Below are 24,462 nucleotides of genomic sequence, written 5' to 3'. Positions count from 1 at the left end.
GAGAAGGCTACCCAACTGGCTCAACAGATGACATGCTGGGTAAGGGCTGAAGACCCTTGTCACCTGTTTTTCCCCGACTCTCCTCGACCTGAATTTAAGCTGTGTAAAGTTTGAGTGAGTTCCAGCTGGGTACAACCTCAGAGCTATGCAACCGAGACTCTAAGACCTTCCACTGGGACAACATGCAGCTGCTTGTTTCCAGAGGTGGCGACTCCGAATTTTCAGTATCGTGGAATAAAAGGTATCCTTTACTTTAAAAATCAAAGTTCAAGTTAGAATTCCTGACCTAAAATGAGCTGTGTTGATATCTTCTGCTAATTCTAGATCCACAAGCCCAAAGAAATGGAATGATAAATGACCTTCAAACTTCTAACAACCAATTAAAAGCTGACACCAAATGGATTTTAAAAGGTAAGTGGTCCGTAGTGATCCACAACCATACAATACAGTACAACGAACTGGTCAGATTTGGAGGGCCAAAGGGTGGTAGAATAAGGGTGGTGCTGAACAGAATCACGGAGAAGGGGAAGTGGGGGCGTCCTTCACAGCCACCGAACGAATCCTCAACTTCTGGCACGCCTGCTGCAGCCACCGCAGATGTCAGGATTGAAGCAACTCTTAGTAGCCTAGTTTGACTTCTGGAGGTTTTTAAAATGAATTCTGTGTCTGCATGAACAGTTTTTCAAAATATGTATCACCCCATCTGCATGTGTTCATCCATATTGAACAAAGAAAGAGCCAGTCATTACCTTTGTCTTGTGGTTCTACAAAGCTTTAGAAACTGTTCAATAATCCTTTCTTAGGAAAATGGACTTTGCTCATGTAGAAGTCCTTGTTAGAGACCCCACTCTAAGAAGGTACATTTTGGGCCACATCCACCTCTAATTTTTTTAAGTTCTTAGCAGCCAAACTCACTCTTCCAGCTGTCCAAGTGGTAAAGATGAATGCAGTATCTTGTGTTCCCTTGCAGATTTGCTCTGAGAAATCATCAAGCACAAGCCCACAGTATATTTGCGCAATCAACCTCAGTTTTCTTGTTATGGTCTGTTTCTGCCCAAGTTTTATAGATACCTGGCTTCTTAATCACCCTCAAAAGGTTTTAAGGGAAGAGGTTTCAAATTGATGAAATTATTCTGCATCAAGAAGTGCTTATTACTATGTGTTCTATGGCTAACTCCTGGGATACCTTAATATACAGTAAGTTCACAAGGTTGCAGAACCTATCAAGGACATTAAGTGAAATGATGTATAACAACTAATATTACCACAGGCTAATTGACATAACCAAGAGTTAAGTTCCTATGGCATCTCGTCAATGGTATTCAAGGAACTGCTGTATAGTAATATCACATGTATAGCCCATACCCTCGCCACTTAAATTTGGGGAAAAAAGTCTCTGCACAGTTAAACAGTTTTCTTAACTCATAATAAAACTCTCTGGACCTCAGTTATTGCTATTTATTTTACATACAATCTTAACTATCCTGGTGACCCAGATCTACTATCGACCTAAAGAAGCATGTTGGAGCTGCTAAGACACAGGCATGTTTACAACATAACCAACTAAAAGCTGAGGAAGAGACTCAAAAACCAGTCTCAAGGACATACTGCACAGGAATCTTGGGATGTTTATTTTAATTATCCTGGAGGGGGTAAATGTATTATGGCATTAAACAATGAATATCCATAATTACGACTTTACACCATCAAGGACAGTTTGCATTTACAGTATTAAGTTACAAAGTGTTCTAGCTAAAATGTGAAGTGCCTTGCTCTGCGGTGATGAGCTTCATTTAGCTAATCCATGTGGCCTCTATCTACTCTGTCCTATTTGCTGGCACTAGTGTAGGTGAAGCATGGTGCAGAGTGGTGACCGTACCACTGGGTGACCAACCTGCTATAGGACTTCATCTGGGCCAGAGCCTGGTCCTCAAGCTGGTCACTGTTGGATGCAGCACTCAAGGGGCGATGGTTTTCATCGCTAGCAGCAAAGAATGAGGCTCTCTGGACTGGAAAGAGATAAGAAACCATTCAGTATTTTGGAAACACATCCTGGGCCCTATATATTAAGTCAGCAACTGGCCACAGTGACAGTTGTCTAATCAATGTGCGGGGAGGCATTGGAACCTTCATAGGAAAAAATTATTCTATGTTAAGCTGTAAGAGGATAGTAGCATTGTAATTTCCCTTTAAAAAAATAGTTGTAAATCAATTTTTAATCTTCCTTTTTCTCTTGCTCATCAAAGTAGCATCCTGTGAAATGTTTCCCTGGAAACAGGCCTTGTACCAAATTTCCAGACCAAGGCTTTCCACTCTGTGATGATATAAAAATGCATTAAAGGCTAGTATTAAGCTTCTTGAAATATGTTTTCCACAAGACACCTGGACACCTTGGTGGGCTTTAACCTAAGTCCACACCACGTGTGCTTCAAAATATACCAACTTAAAAGTTAAGCCAAGGAAATAGATCAAATTTTTAAAAACCTCCCATTAGAAACACAAAACTTCTATCGTTTTATATGTGTGTATGTGCATACACACACACACAGGAGAGTGACCAACAAATTGAAATTTAAAATGAAGAGATGAAATACTGCCATTTGCGACAACATGGATAGACCTTGAGGTAATCATGCTAAGCGAAATAAGCCAGACAGAAAAAAATGGAAAACCATATGATATCACTTATATGTGGGATATAAACCTAAAAGCAACAAACGAACAGGACAAACAAGTAGAGACTCACAGACATGGACGATAGACTAGTCAGAAAGGATGGGGAAGGGGGAGTTAGATGGGATAAAAAGGGTCAAATATGTAAAACTGGAAGTTATGTAAATTACATCAAGTGAATAAAAAATAAAATGAAGTTAGTTCTGGGGTTTGCCGTCAGCTAAAATGGGGATTTCTTGTTGACTGCTTCATGGTTGCCCAGCTTCTGAATTCTGTGGCCTAATCGATTTCTCCTGAATATTGGTGCTTGACTGCATAGCTACTTTCAATTCTTCAAGAGCAATAAAAACAAACAAAAACCCTAAACAAATCATCTGGTATCATCCTTATTTTATAAATAACTAACTAACACCAGAAATTTGGAATGATAATCTTAGAATAAACTCGGTCTATTTAAAAAAAAAAAGGCACTTAGCAAACTGATGCCAACATACAAGACAGCATTACATTTTTTATATGTCAGCAAACCAGGTCAGCACCAGTCTAAGGACCCGCATTTAAGAACCACCAGCCTAAGGCTGGCGCACAGCCAGTGGGCTGGCACGAGAACAATGCGGACAGAAAATGTGCTACCACACATGGGAGAGGTGGATGAGAAGGGCAAAGGCAGCACCTGACATTTGTTGGACTGGGGCAGGGCGAGCATCCTAACAGACCCAACTGTGTATTTAGCAATGATGTCTTTACGACGTGATGAAAGACCATGTTCTTTTCAGTCCACTGACAGCTGGGATTCCCCTACAGTCTGCCCTTCTCATATAGGGGACAGGAGGTGGGGGGAGGCGCAGGTATCATGTTATGAATTCCTACGTAGAGGAAACATCAGGCCCCATCTGATTAAATCAGACGATGCGCACCCCTGCTGAGTGCTCAATAACTGTTAGCTCAATTCATCTCCGGCTGTGCCGGTGAAGTGCACGTGCCGTCAGTGTGCCCAAAGAAGCAGAGTGAACAGACCTGACCTGAACACTGACACCACCCACACCTCAGCGTGGCCCCGCCAGGCCCTGCTCAGATCTTCCTGGGACTCACCCTCATAGGCCTTGGCAGCATCCACCAGGTTGGACCAATCCAAATCCGCAGCAGCGTCCGGCAGGGGCATCAGGCCGGGGTCGGGCATGGGCCTTCGGGTCTCCTGCACGTCTGTGAGGGAGCTGTCAGAGGCTGAGAACTCTCCTGCGAGAAGAGACGAGGGATAAGACACTTTCTGTGCCCACAGGGGAACCACGTAAGAGCTTACTCAGTTCCTGTTACCATAATGGATCTGTAAGTCATTTGTTACATAGAATCAGTTTCTAGTCTAGCAGGCCGTCAATGGCCATTATAAAGCTGAGCTAAACCATGAATTGGCTTTCTCCAGTCTTAAATCATTTTTTTATAACCTCCCACTATCTCATTTCTAGTAGTGTGAGTCATGGAAAAGTTAGTTTTGCACCAAGGCAACATGTCTGCTTTTGTGGGAGCTCTGTCTACAGTGGGGCCCAGTGGCTTGCTTTTCCTCACAGAGCCAAGGCATTCAGGCTGAATAAAGAGGCCTTCTTTTTCTCAAGGACACGATAAGCAACTCGGGGTCAGTTCTGGATTATAGCAGTCCTACATCCTGAGCCCCTTCTAAGGTGACAATTTTTAAAATACAAATATTAAGCCATCCTGACAACTAACCTTTGCTTAGCCCGGGGCAGAGAGGAACAGCACCGTGAGCCACTCTATGCCATATGAGGGCACGCTGCCAGCGGTCAAGTTCACGTAGGCGGAGAACAGAGAGGGAGGGTTGGTGGGGCTCATGAAATGTAAATGCTCTCAAGAGGGCAGAAGCTGGGGTGGAAACGGGCAGAGTGCGCAATTTCACGAGAGGGGCCGCCCTCAGAATGTGACGGTAACACTAAAATTGCAGAACCAAAAGGGGAGCTCTCAGTTAAAATCTGTAAGCAGATTCCAGAAATACCTGTTTACAAGGAGTTAAAAAGTCTTGTCAGTTATGAGCCTGGTAAACCAGAATATATTTAGTGCTTGTTTTCCCTTTCAAATTACATAAAGAACTGCTCTGAAGTGCAGCTGCTAGTTATTAATGTGCTTAAAATTAGCAAAATTATGAGTAAATGGAAATCAACAAATTCGCCAGATATTAAATATCTCAGTTCTATTTAAACTTGCTTCCACCAAGGGTAAGTAGGTGGAACGGACAATTTTGTGTGTCATTCACAATCCTTCTGCCCTTTTATTGCTAGGACCCAAATTTCTAGTGTGGGGGAAAAAGAAGTCACCTCTCCCTACCGCCCGAACACATTTCAGTGGTAGCAACACCACACGAGGTCAGGGCTGAGGGATCAGCCCAACAAGGACCGCATAGGACGAGGGATCACTGCGCTGCTGCCCCACTGTCAGGAAGGCACGAAGAGGTGATGGGAAGGAGCTCGAAGAGGGAGCCTTGCTGCTTCCCTTCCTCAAGGCTGGGCCTTTAACCCCAGGCTTCCTCAGCTGACCAATGACTGGGGGTGGATGGGTAGGGTTCTGGGCTACTCTCTTAGAATGTAAGCTTCCAGAAGTCAGAGCCTACTTTGACATAACACATGCAGAGAAGCCTTCACAAAGGTTTTATTTTATGGCTGCAGGGGTTAAAAATATGCCAAGAAATAAGAGAAGCTTTCAAGGTAGGCAGGAAGTTGTAGGAGCGATTAACTTCAGGAGAGAGTGGCCCCATGTGGGGATGAAAGGGAGTAGAGGTTTCTGGCATATTAGGTCACTACCAGGAGGTTTTTTCTAGAGTCCAGATGGTAAAAAGTAGACATCTTATGTGTCATTTTTGGTTCTTTGGGGGTGACCTTCTGGAGCAAAGAGAAATCAGACTCAAGCTGCAGTCAGATGCGGGGAGGGAGAAGGAAAGGCTGACATGATCCCCGAGTGATGTCTGCCAGGGGTGAGGTAGGAAACAGCAGGGTGGAGATGATGGTGGAACATTCATTAGAGTGAGCTGAGAGCTCACAAATGATTCCAGGAGAAAGCAAACTGGGCAAGTAGCAGATTTAAAGAAAATATTGCTTTGAGAAGAAAAAGAAGGAGGTGTGGGTATAAATGGACACAGATTCCTAGAAAAAAGGTGGGGGGCAGAAGCAAGGTGGGGTTATAGCCACGTGAATAATAAACAATCGGGAACACAGGTTCCATAACAGGTATCTGCTGTGCTGGGTCACAGCAGGGAGAGTAGGTACAGAACTTTAAAATAGAGCTGGACAGAGAGGGAAAGGAAAAGAACAAATTTAAATCCTTATTCACAGAATATGGGTCTTAATAAAATTGGGATCTAGTTAGGTCACAAAGCAAACGGCATTTATGAACCAAAGGCAAGAACATGGTAGTGCCCCGTCATCAATATGCCTTTTCTTAAAATAATACTTACTTACTCACTGAATGAATGAGTCAACAAATGAGAGGTTGACACCGCAGGCTGTATCCTCACAGCCTCGGAAAGACAGAGAACGAACAAAGACATGCCTAGATTCTTATGGTGGAAGGAGCTAGTGGATACCATCTCTAAGAAATAATTAGTCTACTGTTAGCCAAATTTACCCAATCATAACAGCAGCTAGAATGTTTGGTAAAAATACTAATTCCCAAAATATATCTTTGCATTCAAATTCAGGAGGTTTTGGGGAATCTGTATTTTTAACAAAGATCCAATAGGGCAGCTTTTACACACATCTGGTGCCCTGGTTTTTGTGGCTGCCACCCATGGGATGTCCCTTGATTGCCTGGCTCTGGTGACCAGCAGGCTTGCATTCCTGTGTCCCATGGAACTGTAACAACTGGAGAGAGATTTCTTGGCAGGATATCACGCCGGTGCAATGTACAGACAGCAGATTAAAACAGACTCCAGTCTTCCTGTGAAAGAAGCTTATTTGCTTGATCTAGAGCTTTGGCCTAGTGGCAGGCTTCAGGTTTGGCACACAACTGGGGGCTGGCCTCTAAAGGGGCTAATGGGTGCCATCTTTGCTCTCTTCCTCTGCCGTACTTCAGTCACCAGCATCTCCCAGAAGCTTATATATTCATCTGGCACCCCAATTTTGTGGCACCTCTAGATTATCTGGATCTGGTGACTAGCAGGGCTTATGCTGTGGTCCCATGGGACTACATATATTTGCATACTTTAAAAGTTGCTCCCAGAGGCTCTGACTTCCAGGTGTCTGAATCTAGGTGCTGACTGAGATGCCCCGCTCTGGGACCCTGACGGGACTTGGCGCACCCTCAACTACGGAGAGTCACTAAAAATAAAGTTTGCTGCTTGGACGTCAGCAAGGTTTCAGAGAAAACAGCGAGGGCAGGCGTGAATGATAAGGTCCATCCCTTACATGAGGCCACTCCTTCAAGACTGGGAGAGGAGGCTGTTTCATCTAATGCACAGAAACCAATACAGAGAGTTCAAGAAGATGAAGAAGCAGAGGAATACGTTTTAAACGAAAACACAAGATAAAACCTCAGAAAAAAACCTTAATAAAATGGGAGTTATTAACCTGATCAAGAGTTAAAAATAATTGTCATAAAGTTGCTCACCGAGATTGGAAGAACAGATGAACAAAGTGAGAACTTCAATGAAGAGAAAATATACGGAAAGTACTAAATAGAAGTCACAGAGCTAAAGAATGGAGGAAGCATAAAAAAAGAGACCAGTAAACTCAAAGACAAGGTCATGGAACTCGATCAGAGCAGCGAAAAGGAAAAAGGATATGAAAAAAAAAAAGAGTGAAGACAGCTTAGGGGACTTATAGGACAACATCAAACAGACCAACATTCACATTAGAAAAGTCCTAGGAGAAAAGAGAGAGAAAGAGGAACATAACTTCTTGGAAGAAATAATGGCTGAAAACTTTCCTAACCCAGGGAAGGAAACAGACATCCAGATCCAAAAAGTCCAGAGAGTTCCAAGTAAGATGAACCCAAATGGACCCACACCCAGACACATTATAATTAAAATGTCAAAAGTTAAAGACAAAGAGAGAATAGAATCTTAAAAGCAGCAAGAAGAAAACAACTGGTTAGATACAGAGGAGCCCACATAGGGCTATTAGCAGATTTTCCAGCAGAAACTTTGCAGCCAGGAAGTAGCAGCACGATACAGTCAAAGTCCTGAATGAAGAAAAGTTCCAATCAAGAATATACTACCTGGTGAAGTCAGAATTGAAGAGAAAAAGTTTTCTAGATGAGTAAAAGCTAAAGGAGTTCAACATAACTAGATTGGCCTTACAAGAAATGTTAAAAGGATATCTTTATGTTGAAAAGAATGGGTGTTTTCAAGAAAACGTGAAAGTATTAATTCTCACTGGAAAAGGTAAATATATAGTAATGACGGTGGGTTAATCATATATAAAGCTAGGATAAAAGTCAAAAGAAAAAAGAAGTAAGAATAAACATATAAATTGTGACATCAAAAACAAAGTGTTGGGGGAGAGAATAAAAGTGTAGAGCTTTAGAAAGCATTTAAACTTAAGTTGTTATCAACTGGAAATAGACTGTTAGAAATAAAAGATGTTATATGTAAGCCTCATGGTATCCACAAAGCACCTGTAGTATATACACAAAAGATAAAGAGAAAGGAATCTAAGCTTACCACTACAAAAAGTCATCAAAGCATAAAGAGAGCAAGAAAAAAGGAACAGAGGACTTACAAAACAGAAAAAAAAAACCAAAATGGCAATAAGTACATATTTATAAAAAATTACTTTAGATATAAATGGACTAAATTCTCTAACCAAAAGATATATAGTGGCTCAATAAATAAACAAGACCCATCTATATGCTGCCTACAAGACACTCGCTTCAGATGTAAGGACACACACAGACTAAAAGTGAAGGGATGGAAGAAGATATCCCAGGCAAATGGAAACGAAAAGAAAGCTGGGGTAGCTATACTTATAACAGATGAAATGGACTTTAAAACAAAGACTGTCATAAAAGACAAAGAGGGCATTAAATAATGATAAAGGGGTCATCAACCCAACAAGCTATTAACATTTGGAATTATGTACACTATATCATAGGAGCACCTAAATATAAAGAGAAAATATTAACAGCCCTACAGGAAGAAATAGACAGCAATACAATCACAGTATGGGACTTTAATATTCCATTTATATCAATGGATAGACAATCCAGTCAGAAAAGCAATAAGGAAACATTGGCCTTAAACGACAGATTAACCCAGATGGACTTAACACACATATAAAAAACATTCCACCCAAAAGCAACACAATACACGTTCTTTTCAAGTGCACATGGAATGTTATCCAAGCCAGATTACATGGAAGTCTACAAAGCAAGTCTTAATGAATTTAAAATGGTTGAAATCATATGAAGCATCTTTTCCCACACAATGGTACGAAACTTTGATTACAAGCAAATGAAAATTCACAAATATGTGGGGTTTAAACATTTTACTGAATAACCTATGGGACAAAGAAGAATCAAAAGGGAAATGAAAAAATACTGAGACAAGTGAAAATGGAAACACAACATACCAAAGCTTTTGGGACGCATCAAAACAGTTGTAAGAGGGAAGTTCATAAATGCCTACATAGAGAAACAAGAAAAATCTCAAATAACCTAATTTTACACCTCAAGGATACAGAAAAAGAAGAACAAATGAAGCCCAAATTAGTAGAAGGAAATAAATGAAACAGAGACTTAAAAAAATAGAGATTAATGAAATCAAGAACTGGTTCTTTGAAAAGATAAACAAAATAGATAAACCTCTAATTGGACTCACCGAGAAAGGGGGATTCATAAAATCAGAACTGAAAGAGGAGATATTACAACTGATACCACAGAAATAAAAGAGATCGTGAGACTACTATGAATAATTATATGCTAACAAGTTGGACAACCTAGAAGAAATAGATAAATCCCTAGAAACATATGACCTACAAAGACTGAATCATGAAGAAATACAAAATCTGAACAGACGTATTACTAGTAAGGAGACTGACACAGTAATCACAAACCTCCAACAAACAAAAGTCCAAGACCAGAGGGCTTTACAGGTGAATTCTACCAAATGTTCCAAAAAGAACTGATACCCAACTTTCTCAAATTCTTCCAAAAAATGGAAGCAGAGGGAATAGTTCCACACTCATTTATGAGGCCAAAATTACCCTGATAAGAAAACTAGATAGAGATGCCACAAGAAAATTACAGGCCGATCTGCCTGATGAACAGAGATGCAGAAATCCTCAACAAAATGCTAGCAGACGGAATTCAACAAGACATTAACAGGATCATACACCACGATAAAGTAGGATTTATTCCAGGGATGTGATGATAGTTCAACATCCACAAATCAATGTATTAACACCACATTAATGACATGAAGTATAAGAATCATATGATAATTCCAATAGATGCAGAAAAAGCATTTGACAAAATTCAACATCCATTTATGATTAAAACTCTCAACATAGTACATATAGAGGGAACATAATATAACAAAGGCCACATATAATAAGTGTACAGCTAACATTATACTCAATGGTGAAAAGGCGAAAGCTTTTCCTCTAAGGTCTCAAACAAGGCAAGGATGCCCACTCTCACCACTTTTATTCAACACAGTATTGGAAGTCCTAGCCACGGCAGTTAAGACAAGAAGTTATTAAATAAAGGGCATCAAAATAGGAAAGGATGAAGTAAAACTATTTGCAGATGACATATGAGAGAACCCTAAAGACTCCACTAAAAAACTCTAAGAACTAATAAATGAATTCAGTAAAGTTGCAGGATATGAAATCATTACACAAAAATCTGTTGCATTTCTATACACTAATAACTGTAAGGAAGAGAAATTAAGAAAACAATTCCATTTACAATTGCATCAAAAAGAATAAAATACCGAGGAATAAATTTAACCAAGGAAGTAAAAGACGTGTACTCTGAAAACAATACGAACTTGATGAAAAAAACTGAAGATGGCACAAATAAATGGAAGGACATACCATACTGACGGACTGGAAGAATTAATACCATTAAAATGTCTAAATTATGCAAAGCAATCTACAGATTCAATGCAATCCCTATCAAAATACTAATGGCATTTTCCACAGAACTAAAAAAAAACCTAAAATTGCAATGTAATCACAAAAGACTCCAAATACCAAAGCAATTTTGGGAAAGAAGAACAAAGCTGGAGGCATCACATTTCCTCATTTCAAACTATATTACAAAGCTATAGTAATCAAAACATTATAGTATGGTATAAAAGCAGACATATACAACAATGAAACAGAATAAAGAGTCCAGAAATAAACCCACACATATATGGTTAATTAATTTCAACACAGGAGCCAAGAACAAACAATGGGAAAGGGACAGTCTCTCTAATAAACACATGCGAAAGAATGAATATGGACCATTATCTTATACCATACAGAAAAGTTAACTCAAAATGGATGAAAGACTTGAATGTAAGACCTGAAAACAAACTCCTAGTGGAAAACATAGGTGGTAATTTCAAAACCCACCGCTCTTGGACACACCCCTTCAAATCGGTTATGGTGATGACAGTGGTTATGGCAATAATTTTTTAGATTTGACACCAAAAGCAAAAATAAACCAGTAGGACTACATCAAACTAAAAAGCTCTACACAGCAAAGAAACCATCAACAAAATGAAAAAATAACATACTGAGTGGGAAAAAATATTTTCAAATTATGTATCTGATAAGAGATTAATATTCGAAATATATACACAACTCACAGCTCAATAGCAAAAACCAAACGATCTGATTAAAAAACGGGCAGAGGACCTCAATAGACTTTTTTGGAAAGAAAACATACAGATGGCCAACAGATACATAAAAAGATGCTCAACATCACTAATCTTCAGGAAGAGGCAAATCAAAATCACAGTGAGATATCACCTCACACCTGTTAGAATGGCTTTTAACCAAAGGATAAGAAATAAGTGTTGGCAAGAATACGGAGAAAAGGGAACTCTTGTGCACTGCTGGTGGGAATGTAAATTGGTGCAGCCACTATGAAAAACAGTGTGGAGGTTCCTCAAAATAAAACTATCATATGATCCAGCAATTCCACTTCTTGGTATTTATAAAAGAAATTAAAACACGAACTTCAAAAGACAGAAGCTCCCATGTTTATTGCACGGAAGCAACAACCTAAGTGTCCAGTGATGAACGAATGAAGAAAATGTGGTGCACATACAATGGAATATTATTCAGCCATAAAAGACAATGAAATCTTGCCATTAACAACATCATGGCTGACCCTGAGGGCACTGTACTAACTGAAAAAGAGTCTGACAAAGAAAGACAAAGAAGTCTTGGGGATGTAATGTACAGCGTGGTGACTATGGTTAATAACACTGTATTGCATATCCGAAAGTTGCTAAAAGAGTAAATCTTTATAAAGTTCTCATCACAAGACAATAAAAAACTTCATAATTATGTATGGTGATGGATGGTAACTAGACTCACTGTGGTGATCATTTTGCAATACATACAAATATTGAATCATGTTGAACAGCTGAAACTAACAGTATGTCAATTATACTTCAAGGTTGAACGTCTGTACCCTGTGTGATGACTGGTGAGAGGCTAAATGCGGGAGGTGCTGGTGAGCCGAGGTAATCTGAGCATGCTACCAGGACTTCGTCCAGCTATCATTCTCTGAGCAAACCGCGTGGCAATTGTTTCCGGGGGAACCGGCCTTCATCAGCAGAGCTCGTCAGCTGCAGCTGAAAACAAACTCACCATGCAACGACTTCATTCCCAAGGTGTAAGAAGGCCTCCGCAACGGAAGAGACTTGGGAAGAGAAGGGTACGTGCTACTGAAGAGGACATCGTTGGGCAGGGCTTGGTCTAGGAGCGAGGCCCTTGAGGTGAAAAAGTGCTCCCTCTGGCCGCTGTAAATACTCTCGTCGGACAGCGTTCTGTGCAGGGCCCGCCTTGAAGTGGGGGTGGTAGGAAAAGGAGACTGAGGCGAGGAGAGCGCATGGAACTGAAAAACAGTGTCAAGACAGCGGAAGGTCAATCTTCTGAGCCACGTCCCCAAGACTCAGCTTGGGGGACGGGAGGTTAATACAATCACTGCCCTTAGACACACCCTTCAAATCCTGGAGCCCAGCAAGGAAGCCTCAAGGTCCACCATCTCTGTCTACATCCTTAAGAGCTAAAATGGGAGAGTTCCTGGTCATCATATCCTCATAGCCCAGAATGCTACCCGCAGCCCATCAGTGCTCAGTACATAATTCTGATATGTGATTAAGTGAATTCATCAATATTGTGTCATGGTTAAGAACAAGATGAGGATCAGACAAGTGTGAGTTGTATTTGAATCCTGTGTCATTGACCAAATTACGTAATCTCTCTGAACCCAACTCCTTGTCTATGAAATGGGGGCACAACATCTCTCTGGATTATTACGAGGATTAAATGAAACACTGGACTGATCACAACAGTGTTTATCAGTGGGTTTATGAAATAATAATATGGTCCCAGGGGAAGAGCCACAGTGCCAGGAAGAAGGTATCCTCAGAAGCTTGTCAAGTGATTGCATGTTTGCTGGGTAACAAGAGCATTTGATCATCACAATACATTAACTCAAATAATAGGTGGCTCCTGATAAACATTAACTACTATAATTATATTTAATGATTTTTGGCAATAATTTATTTTTTGAGATAGATTTCTATTCGTGAAATGGAAATAGGGAAGTCATCTTTATAAATGACAAATATTTATATAGTAATATAAACATGACAAAAGTTCCAGATAGCTGTATCTCTTGCTGATGTCTTTGTCCTTTGTGACCAGATTTGATTTTATTTGAGATTTTTCTGCAAAAAGCAAGCTTTTAAGAATCCCACTCACTGAGAAAACAACAGACACATTAACAATATTTAAATATCCAGCATCCCAAAAGCCGGCAGAGGATCTGGTCTGTTAACAATAAAGCTATCTTTATTCAGTTCCTCTTAGAACACGGTTCACCTTGGCGGGGAGAACAATGTGGGGAACAGGTGAAGATGTGAGTAGGAGGGCTAAGTCACTGCTAGCAGAAAGTCACCATGGGCCTTTCCATGACACTTTGAAGGGGCAGAGAGATAATGATATGGCTCCATTTAGGATGCTGAGAATAGAGAGTTGACACTCTAGTTCATTCATGTGCTCTGGGTCTAACACGATTCCATTCAACAAGCCAAGGGTTAATCAAGTCAATGCTATCCACAATGTGGTGTGCGCAGTTGCTACATAAATATGAAATAATTATTAATCAAGTACATTGTAAATCAGCCCCAAGTGAAGCCAACTGCATAAAAATTGTGCTCACTTTAAAAAATTCATGATGAGCTAAACCCAAGGTACATTATGTGCTTGCCTAGAAAACTAAGCTGCTATGACAACTGCTCTGTGAGTCTTTAGGTAGAGGAAACTTGGTATGGAAATGACGATTTCTCTTCTTGCTTTACAGAGGACAGTAGGCATTAGAGAGGTTAAATGGCTCCACAATTGTAATTAAAAAAAAAACGACAACAAAAAACAAGTCATCTATCTGCAAGGTTTTAGGACTACCACAAAAGGCTCCTGCCTACCAAGTCAGATCCCAGATCTCTCTATTCAAAAACTGTTCTCAATCCTTTCTAGCACCTCTGTGTTCAGCAAAGGGATTTCCTTCTCCAGTGAGTATCCTCACCCTGATGGTTTTACAGGAGAGAAATTTTCTACCAATTCTAGTTTCAGCCTCTTTGGGAAATATTAATATGCTTCCAGGCAGTAAACAGCTGCCTCGAAGAGGTCCCTGTAGCAGTGCACTTTATTAAAAGTTATAACATCCTGTAATAAAGGGAGGCAGGACAGGAGGTGGAAGGATGCAATGTGCCTAGATGCTTTCTGCCCATTAGAAAAATAGCAGGACCTAGAGTCTTGTCCAAACTTATTAGGATGGTTCTGCGTCCCAACCCTCTTCAATCCTAATCTTAAAGGTGTGCACACCTCTGCCTTCCTTGCAGGTTACAGTTGAGATTGCTCGGTGGCCCCACCCAAGGCTGTTAGCCCCTGGGAAAGAACCACTAGGGGGTCAATGGCCCACCCAGAAGAGATTTTAGAGAACATCAGGCCAGGGTGTTTTCAAGTGTGCTCCAAGGAGTCCTTAGGGTTCTTCACAGTCATCTCCTGGTGAGAGGAGATATTCAGGTGGGACTCAGGAGCCCATGACACCTCAAGATACACCCCATCTTATCAGAGAAACTTTGCTTTCTCAGTTCTACATATTGGCTGGCTTCCATGTATAATTTTCAAAAAAAAAAAAAGGAGGGTGACCTTTAAAATTACTGGGGCACCACTGATCTACTTTACTTCTCTATTTCAAAGCCAGGGAAACAAGGTCTTGAGGGGTGGCATCTTGCTCCAGGCCAGTCTCCTATTCTCCCCTCACTCTTTCTGGTCCTCCTGGCTATTAATGAAATGGGTCACCTGCACTTGCAATTAGGAAGAGCAAGTACCATTTCTCCCTAAACACTGGAGCAGCATGAGGTCTCTTCCTTTGGTGTATACCTGACTGAGCGTTGGCTGGAAAACAGTTTGTGTTATTTTCTGTTCACTTGCCACTATGTGCAGCCCTCAGGGAAAATAAGGTTATCCCATCTTTGCCTGCCAATGAGGTTTCTTAGAATGTTACAGCTCTGCTGTTTTCCTTGTGGTAGGAGCTCTACAGCATTTGCGTGGGGCCCTGGAGCCGCCCACCTACCTCTCAGCTACAGCCTTCCCAGCAGAGCATGGCCACAGACATCTGAGTCCTGCAGCAGACATCTCACTCTGCTGGCAAGTGAGCCTGGGAGAGACCCTGTCATCGGATATTAATGATCGCTCATAGTAGCACTTGCTAGCCAAGAAAGCCAATGTGGTATGAGTGGGTTCCAAGTATCGCAGCCTGAAGCTGGCCACTCCTGATACCCTGAAGTCTGATGCAGTGGCTCAGAGCCTTGAGCCAGGCGTGATCTGGAAGACTTTTCAAGAGCATGCTGGCCTTACTGACATAGCAGAGCCATCAGACAACGAATCTCAGGAGACATATAGAGCTACTTAGCTGAACTCATCTGAAACCAAACCAAAAAGAATGAAACTGGAAAGAAAACAGGATATTTCCAGCTCTTGCTTCTAGCATTTTTACAGTAATAGTTTAGCCAGCAGAAGCATTTTCTTTGCAGTGTCTGACAGTAATATAGTCACAACATAATGTGCACCCCTGTTTCACATAGGAATGTTAATTCATTTTGAAAATAAAAAACAAGGCCTAAAATAAGGGCAAAACAGACATTTGCTTTCAATTATTTCCACTGCATGAGTAAATCAAAAGAACGACAGCTTTAAGCTTGCCCCTTTCCAAAAATGTTAATTTAGAAATGGAGGAAAGATTCCTTCCATGGCAAGTTTTATTTTCCTCTAAACTCAAAAGGAAAAATGTGAAATAATTTTTATTTTTAAACTGGTTCTTAAACATTTTAATATACCTCTTTGGGTTTTGATGGATAAAGACAGAAGTTTCAAGTACTATCTTTCGAGAGGTTGCTAAGGAAACCATTTGTACCCTAGGTGATGAGTCAGAACTGTTAAGTGCTGGCTTATAAAACAGAAATTATAGAAACCAAGAATGGCAAGTCTTTAAAATGATTTATGATCTTAATGTGTATGTTAATAAATAATTTCTCAAAACTCCAGAATGGTCTCTGGAGTACATTTAATTTCTATACACGTTGACTTTTTAAGTTTAGGAGGTATATCTCGCCTCCCTGGAGGAAAATGCACACACGTGCACAGACACACAGAGGCAGGCCCACGTGCAGCACACTGGAATGGTGGTGAGAAAGCCTGACGGGACGAGACCCCCAGCTCCTCCAGGAGGGCATGCCTCTTGCATTCTGATCACAGCTTGAGCATGGCGAGGGGTTAATAGTCTAGTCCCATTTTCAGTCAATTCTCAAAGTCCTTAAATTAAGCTTTCTAGTCACTTCAAACAAGACTACAAATTGCTCAACTAAGAACCTGGCGAACAGAACACATCAAAGTTTACTGCCATGACCCTCCTGGGTGGACTCCCTTCTCTTGGGGCTACGCAACGCACCACAAACAGAAGTGCCTTATACTGCGAGTGAAATACTCTGGGCCCCGGGAGCGTAAGACAGCGCGCTTCACAGGACAAGGGCAGAGAGCCTCACGTAGGCTTCAGGGGCCCGCCAAGCTGAGGTGAGCAGAGCAAACCCTTCCACGTGGTCATGCAAAGGTCTGGCCACTGACACAAAAACAAACTCTGTGCAAGTACTCGGGACCTAATGGGGAGGAGGCTGGGTTCTAGAGAAGGCATTTATAGTCTGGAATTCTGAGAAAGAACGGAGAGAAGGCTTTATATAGAGAATTAAGAGAGTCTGGAAAGTGAGTGTGTAGACTTAGTTTGCTAAACTGCGGAGCACACAATGCACAACCAGTAGGTTTGCCGGGCTGAGATCAGGGCAGAAGCAAGGCCAGGCTCACGGTGCCGTGGGCACGTAGGGCAGGCAACAGACTGGGGGCTATTTGTGGGAGAATAGGTACCCTTTGCACACAAGGCACTAAAACCGTTACAGAAAAATTTCTGACAAGCAAGCCACAGATGTCTCTGAAGAGTTTTGAGGAGCAAAGCCATTTGAGTAATAATGTTCAAGAAAGGGTGTAGCTTGTGCACTGTGAGCAGGACAAACTGGAAGGAGAAAAAGCCGCGGGGGTAGAGACAGGTTAATATAAACCCAGACTAAAGAGATGCTGCTATAGGAACAAATATTCAGAAAACACTGTGAACTAATTATTGGGAAGATTGGGTAATGGTGGGAAGTGGGCTCCAAGGAGTTGGAGCTGGGAACCAACACTTCTCGGAGGGTGTCAACTGAGGCCAGCAGCTCGGTCCCATCCGAACTCTAACTGCTGTTTGCCCCAAGCTCTGTCCTGTACCTTAAAGTTCTTCTGGGATTCGGGAGTTGGGCTTTCAAGGTCGATGAGTTTCTTGAGATCTTCCTCAATAGTGGACTTGGAGGCTGGCTTAGGGGATGCCCGGAGGTCCCTGGTTGAGGCACGCAGCCTGGTGTGGGCTACTTCATTGCCATCGCTCTGATGACGCCTTGAATAAAAGGGAAAGAGATGGTAGGAACTAAATCAGTAAGGTTGAATGAAGGGCACAGTGGGCTCTGAAGGATGTATGTCAATGGAAAAATATTATAGGGGAGAAAAGGAGAATTCTGTTCAATTTTATTACAATCTACTCAGATAAATATTTGCTAAAGAAACAAATCCAATTTGAAACACAAAATAAAAAGCCTGATGGAAAAAAATCATTCTTTTACAGGAAACTGTTAGCTCTACCAATCCAAAATTAGCAACAGAAGTATTCATAAAAAAACCACAGGGTATGAATCGCAAATGCAATTTTCGTATAGACAAAAACAAAATAATTGAATGAATCATTTATTTTTTTTTCTGTACTACTTTATAAAAAGGTCCTTTCTAGTCAGGGGCAGTCACTTTCTAACATTCCCTCTCGTGCCTCCTGGCCCGGTCAAGAATCACATGGGAAGGCTGTGATCGATATTACCAAAGGGACAAGTGTGGTCTTTACACGAAGGGGCCAATTATTCTGAAGTTTGTTCTTCATACATACAGTAACCTCCCCTTATCCGAGGGTTAGCTTTCTGCAGTTTCAGTTACCCCCAGTCAACCATGATCCAAAAGTATTAAATGAAAGATTCCAGAAATAGTAATTCATACACTTTAAATTATGTTCCATTCTGAGTTGAGTGATGAAATCTTGCACTGTCCCCCCCCAAGACATCAATCACCTTTTTGTCCAGCACATCCATGTTGTAAATACTATCTACCTGTTAGTCACTTAGCAGCCAAGTCAGTTACCAGATCGGTTATCAGAGAAAAACTACATTCACAGAACTCTGATTACAATTGTCCTATTTTATTATCATTGCTGTTACTCTCTTACTGTGCCTGATACTTCGTGTATATAGGGCTCAGGATCCTCCGGTTTCGGGCATCCCCTGGGGGTTATGGAATGTATGCCCCATGGATAAGGGGGGACTGCTTTACTCTTTCCTGGGAGATCAAAGATTCTCAGATCTCAATGTATTACAATACATTTTATTTAAGGAATGAGGTGGAGAAGTATTTTAAGACAAGTTTTACTTAGGAAAAAAAAAAATCTCTCTGCCAAAACAACCCTTCCCCACCAGTCCTGCCTCCTTGTCTGTAGTAAATGCCCCAAACTCTTCTAGTCTCTGCCATGTTAAAAGCAAACCACCCAGTAAGAGAAGCAAAAGAATTCTTACTTTCTTGTGTCCATGAACCCCACGGAGTTTATGGTTCCTTCGGGTTTTTTCCATCCAATCAGGTACTTGCTAGTAGCGCCCTGGCGCGGGTAGAAAGTCCTAGGACCAGATGAAGAGGATGAGGAAGAAGAGAAGGAAGGTGCGAGCTGCGAGGAGGTGGCAGGATGAAGCTCTTCTTTAGGTGAACTTCTGGCACTGGTGAAGACAACTGGGCTGGCAGAGTGACGAGAGCTCATGGTACTGAGGGGAGGCAGGACAAAGAGAAAATGACCCAAGTGTGCATGTGTGCATCCAGGGTCCATATGTCAGCTATAAAAGTGTCATCCAGAATAGGGGTTGTGGCTGGGTTAAAGAACAATGAATATTTCATAAAGTATTAATGGGGAAGGCCAGCTGGCCTTCCTTGCTTTCTCACTATAATTTAAATGTCCGTTGTCAAAGTGAAAGATGGTCACTGGGGCTGAGTATGCATTTTAAGTTAAAAAGTAAAAACAGTGAAGACGGTCAGGGATGCTTGAAACACGCTGGCACCACTGAGGTTTGTTATAGTGAAGTCTAGAAGAAGCGAGTGATAGGAAAGTCTGCAGTAAAAGGTCCAGCAGTCTCTTTCTTGCCTTCTTTAGAACTAAAGGTCATGGTGACGCTCGCCAGGCCCAAGCCGAGAAGAGAGGAGACTGGATCTGACAGTTTTCCACACACTCACATCCAAGGCCAAAGTGACACACTGAGGCCTTCTTCCCAAAGACATCTGGCATTAATATTAGCTCTGTATGTTCATCAGAGTTACTTATCTTATACTATACACAAAAAACAACTCAAAATGGATTAAAGACATGAATATAAGATCTGAAACTGTAAAACCCCTAGATGAAAACATAGGGGGAAATCAAGCTCCTTGATTTCAGCCTTGGCAATGATTTTTTGGGGATTTGACACCAAAAACAAAGACAACAAAAGCAAAAAAAAAGTTGGACTACATCGATTTAAAAAGCTTCTTACAGCAAAGAATACCGTTAACAACAACAAAAAAAGGCAATCTACAAAATAAGAGAAAACATCTATCTGATAAAAGGTCAATATCCCAAAAATAAAATTTTTATGCACGTGCGCGCGCACACACACACACACACACACACACACACACACACAGAATTCAAACTCAATAGAAGAAATAAACAAACCAATTAAAAAATGGGCCGAGGATCTGAATAGACATTTTTCCAAAAGAAGGCATACAGATGGCCAACTGGTATATGAAAAAGTGTTTAACTTCACTAATCATCAGGGAAATGCAAATCAAAACCACAAGATCATCATCTCACACTTGTGAGAATGGCTATATCAAAAAGACAAGAAATAACAAGTGTGGGCAAGGATGGGGAGAAAAGAGAATCCTTATGTATTGTTGGTGGGATTGTAAATTGGGGCAACCACTATGGAACACAGTATGAAGGTTCCTCAAAAAATAAAATATAGAACTATGATCCAGCAATTACACTTCTGGATATTTATCTGAAGAAAACAAAAATACTATCTCAAAGATATCTGTGTCCCCATGTTCACTGCAGCATTATATGCAATAGCCAAGACATGGAAGCAGCCTAAGTGTCCATCAATGATAAAGAAAATATGGTATTATGTACACACGCACATGTATATACATAAACACACAATGGAATATTATTCATCCAAAAAAGAAAACGCTGCCTTTTGCAACAACATGAATGGACCTTGAGGGCTTATGCAAGTCAGAAAGAGAAAGACAAATATTGTCTCACTTATATGTATAAACTAAAAAAACCCCCAAACTCACAGAAACAGAACAGATTGGTGGTTGTCAGAGGTGAGGAGAGAGTGAAATGGGTGAAGGTGGTCAAAAGGTACAAACTCTGGTTCTAAGATAAAGAAGTCCTCAGGATATAAGGCACAGCATGGTGACTAAAAATAAAAAGCTGTTTATCATCAATGTATTTTAAACTTTGATTAAAGATTACAAAACTAAAGTCTCTAGGACTTAAGGAAAAGGCTACTCATTACACTTTTAAAATTCAGAGAGGCAGAATTTTCAAGATTAGGGATGAGAGTTTAAGTTGACCACAAACCTGGAATGCCTTTAATTTTAAGATTTTCCTTCTTCCTCCCCAGAGATCGCACAAGATCTAAGTTCACACTACATGAGCCCTAATGAATTCTACAGCTTAGGCTGAGACCAAAGACAGCTGATTCTCACTATGATGGACTTTGTTACTGAAGGTTTAGTTAATAGCATGTAGTCTCAAATCATTCGTCAATAGCACTTCCATTTGTCTGAAACTAATGGTCCTAATCTGATCTGAATAACATATAGATTCTAGTTAATAACATATTAATATTGATTCCTTAGCTATGACAAATGTACTATAGTAGTGTAAGATGATGACAACAGATGAAACCGGGTGAGGGGTCTATGGGAACTCTCTGTACTACTTATGCAACTTTTCTGCAAATCAAAAGCTATTCTAAAATAAAAAACTAAAAAATAATAATAAAATAAAAAACTAAGAAAATATCCAAAACAAACAAAAACACTAAAAACCCCAAATCCTAATGGTCCCGAGATAATGCATACAGGTGAAAATAAATTTTAAACCCCACTGCAAACTTTACATAAAAACCAATTCCAGCTAGATTATATATTTAAATGTACATCTAAAAATTCTGGACAATAACATGGAAAAACATTTTAATGATAGAAGCGGAGGTTCTTTACTAGGATCATAAAGGAAAGGATTGAATCCTGTTAAAAGAAGTATTTGTCCAAAGACAGAGAGTAGGAGGATACATGTAAAGTAGATATCCAACAATGGGTTCCTATCCAGTATATATAACTAATTCCTAAAAAATCAACAAGATAGACAACCCAAAAGAAGAATGGGCAGAGATGTGAAAAGGAATTTCACAAAAGAGGATATCAAAAAGACCAACAAACATCGGTGCTCAACATAGTTATTGAGAAAATGCAAATTGAAGCCACAAAGAGAGACCACTACACACCTACCAGAATGACTAAAGTTATAAAGACTTGCAATATCAAGTGCCAGAAAGGATATGAAGCAACTAGAACTCGTATACATGGCTGGCGGGAGTGTTACCTGTTACAAACACTTTGGCAAATTGGTTCGCAGTCTCTGCTAAAGTTGAGTGGATATATAGTCTATCCCACTCTTAGGTATACACCCGAAAGAAATTCGTATATATTGTGTACCAAAGGACACGTACGAGAATCTGTAATATCCCCAAACTCAAAACACTCGAAATGTTCATCAACAAGAGAACGGACAAATAAGTTGTGATGTGTTCTCACAATGTAAATAAACTGCAGCACTGAAAATAAACTACTGCCACCTATGACACATGGACAAATCTCACCAACATAATGTTGACTTAAAGACACCAAACACAGAATAATACATATGGTATAACTCTATTTATATAAAGCCCCAAAATAGGTACCACGAATGTAGGATTTTAGGGTTCGGGTTGTGTTACCTTGGGGAGGAGGTGGGAGTGCCTGGGCATGTGGGAAGGAGGGTGTCTGGATGTTGGCACAGTTCCAGTTCTTGATCTGGGTAGTGATTATTACATGGGTGTGTTCACACTGTGAAAATTCATCTCCATGTACACTCATGATCTGTGCCTTTTCTCAATGTGCTGTACTTTACTGAAAACACACCCACAAATGTAAAGCAAAAGAGGACCTGAAAGGAGAAGGTCTTATCAGTCCATGAGGCTCTGCGACAGACTGGAGCTGAGCGAGGTACGGGGAGAGGAACAGGACTCAGCACAGGTGATCTAGAAGTTTTTCCACACTAAATGGGCCTTAGTACTTCAGACCAAACGTAATCATCTCCTTTAGTTTTGTAACTAAGGAAGAAGAATTGGGCTCACATTTTACAAAAAAGAGAGAATAATAATAAATGCCTAGTCACACTCTAATCCCTCTAACATTTTTTTTCCCCCAAATATTTTTCTAGCTAGAGGGAAGGGAAAAATCTCTGAGGGCAACATAAATTGAAAAGCAATGCAACCTCATTTCATTTTTACCTCTTGATAACAAATATCCCATTTGTTTGCTTTAAAAATTAACGAAAAAAGAGAATGCAAAACTCTTCCATAAGTGCCCTATATTAAATCAGTAAGAACAAAATAACAGTAGGAGAAAGGAGCACCAAATCAAGAAAAAAAAAAGGGGGAAGCAGAGAAAGACTTTATATAAAGACAGAGGCAGACAGTAACATCAGAGACCCAGGTTATCAGTGACATGAATGACATGCATTAAACACAGACAGCATCGACAGAGAGAAGCTTCTAAAACTTGAAGAGTGTAACCTTCGAGATAGTATAAAACGATATGGCAGGCTCGTGGCTTGCAGATTTTGCAGATTTTGTTCATCTGACTGTACCTACCCCATATACATTTTATAACACACATGATGATATCTCAAGCCTCAATTGTGGTTAGTGTCTGAAGCAGATTTCAATAAAGTGAAATGCAATGAATCAAGGTCTAATATACACACCTCTCGGCTTGGATAATCATGTGCTTGCTTTACCTGCCTTAATTAGTATCTACAATTGAGTGCAAGTGTGTCTGAATTACTAGAAATGGTTCTCACCTTTTAAATATATGTTAAAATACAGACTGCAGGGCCCCACCAAGGATTCTGATTCAATAAGCTGGGTGGGATGGAGGGACGTGAGAATTTGCACTGAGGTATTCCCAGCTGATGCTGTGATCTCACTCATACTGAAAACCACCGTACCAGAGGTACATTCGAATTGCCCATATTTTATTTTTCTCAGCAACAAGTGTCTTGATGTGATAACAATGACATTCAAAACCCTGGGGCTTTCAAAGCCTAAATGTTCAGAATAGAAAGAATTAGCTGTGAGAACAGAAAGTAGACTGCATAGTCTGCTAATTACATATTCTTCCTCCATGTTTTACAAAACAGGCATAATGGTTTTAGCCATAATGTACATACTGCATAAAAGGGAAAGTTATAGAAAAGGCTTTGAGACGTCAAAGGAGAGAGCAATATATACAGTATATGTAGTTTTGGGAGCTCTTTCCTTCCTGTCTGAATTTAATTACAAATATTTCTCTGAGCAGCATTTAAGTTCTTGTACTAGATTACAAGCTCTTTGAAGGTAGGGCTCTACCTTTGTATATCTAACAATGCCAGAATACAGCAGACTGCCAATGAATATTTTTTGAACGATGGGTTTCACTTTAGCGTTTATATAGCATGCAATATCTTTAACTTCTTTATGTTGTTTATATTCTGTCTCCCTGTTTAAATACAAGCTCCATGAGGGGTGAAATTTTTGTC

At 40.5% G+C, this 24,462-nt stretch overlaps 1 protein-coding gene across 15 annotated transcripts in view; it reads right to left on the bottom strand.

Annotated features, from left to right (window-relative positions):
• The window catches only part of SIPA1L1 (signal induced proliferation associated 1 like 1), a 321,896-nt gene that overhangs the window by 3,294 nt on the left and 294,140 nt on the right, over positions 1 to 24,462 (bottom strand). For 14 of the 15 annotated variants that reach the window (XM_039883686.1, XM_039883681.1, XM_039883680.1 and 11 more), the window contains 5 exons: positions 19,091 to 19,330; positions 17,712 to 17,877; positions 12,483 to 12,729; positions 3,766 to 3,909; positions 1,895 to 2,009 (listed from right to left, as the gene is read on the bottom strand). In XM_039883686.1, the coding sequence (XP_039739620.1) occupies positions 1,895 to 2,009; positions 3,766 to 3,909; positions 12,483 to 12,729; positions 17,712 to 17,877; positions 19,091 to 19,330 (912 nt within the window). The remainder of the gene's footprint in view (positions 1 to 1,894; positions 2,010 to 3,765; positions 3,910 to 12,482; positions 12,730 to 17,711; positions 17,878 to 19,090; positions 19,331 to 24,462) is intronic. The other variant, XM_039883695.1, reaches the window with a different exon arrangement.

The sequence above is a fragment of the Pteropus medius genome, unplaced genomic scaffold, assembly GCF_902729225.1.
Source record: "Pteropus medius unplaced genomic scaffold, Ma_sr-lr_union100, whole genome shotgun sequence".
Taxonomy (NCBI): Eukaryota; Metazoa; Chordata; class Mammalia; order Chiroptera; family Pteropodidae; genus Pteropus; species Pteropus medius.
Note: the sequence above shows the minus strand (reverse complement) of the source record. Positions and strands in the feature narration are given on the sequence as shown.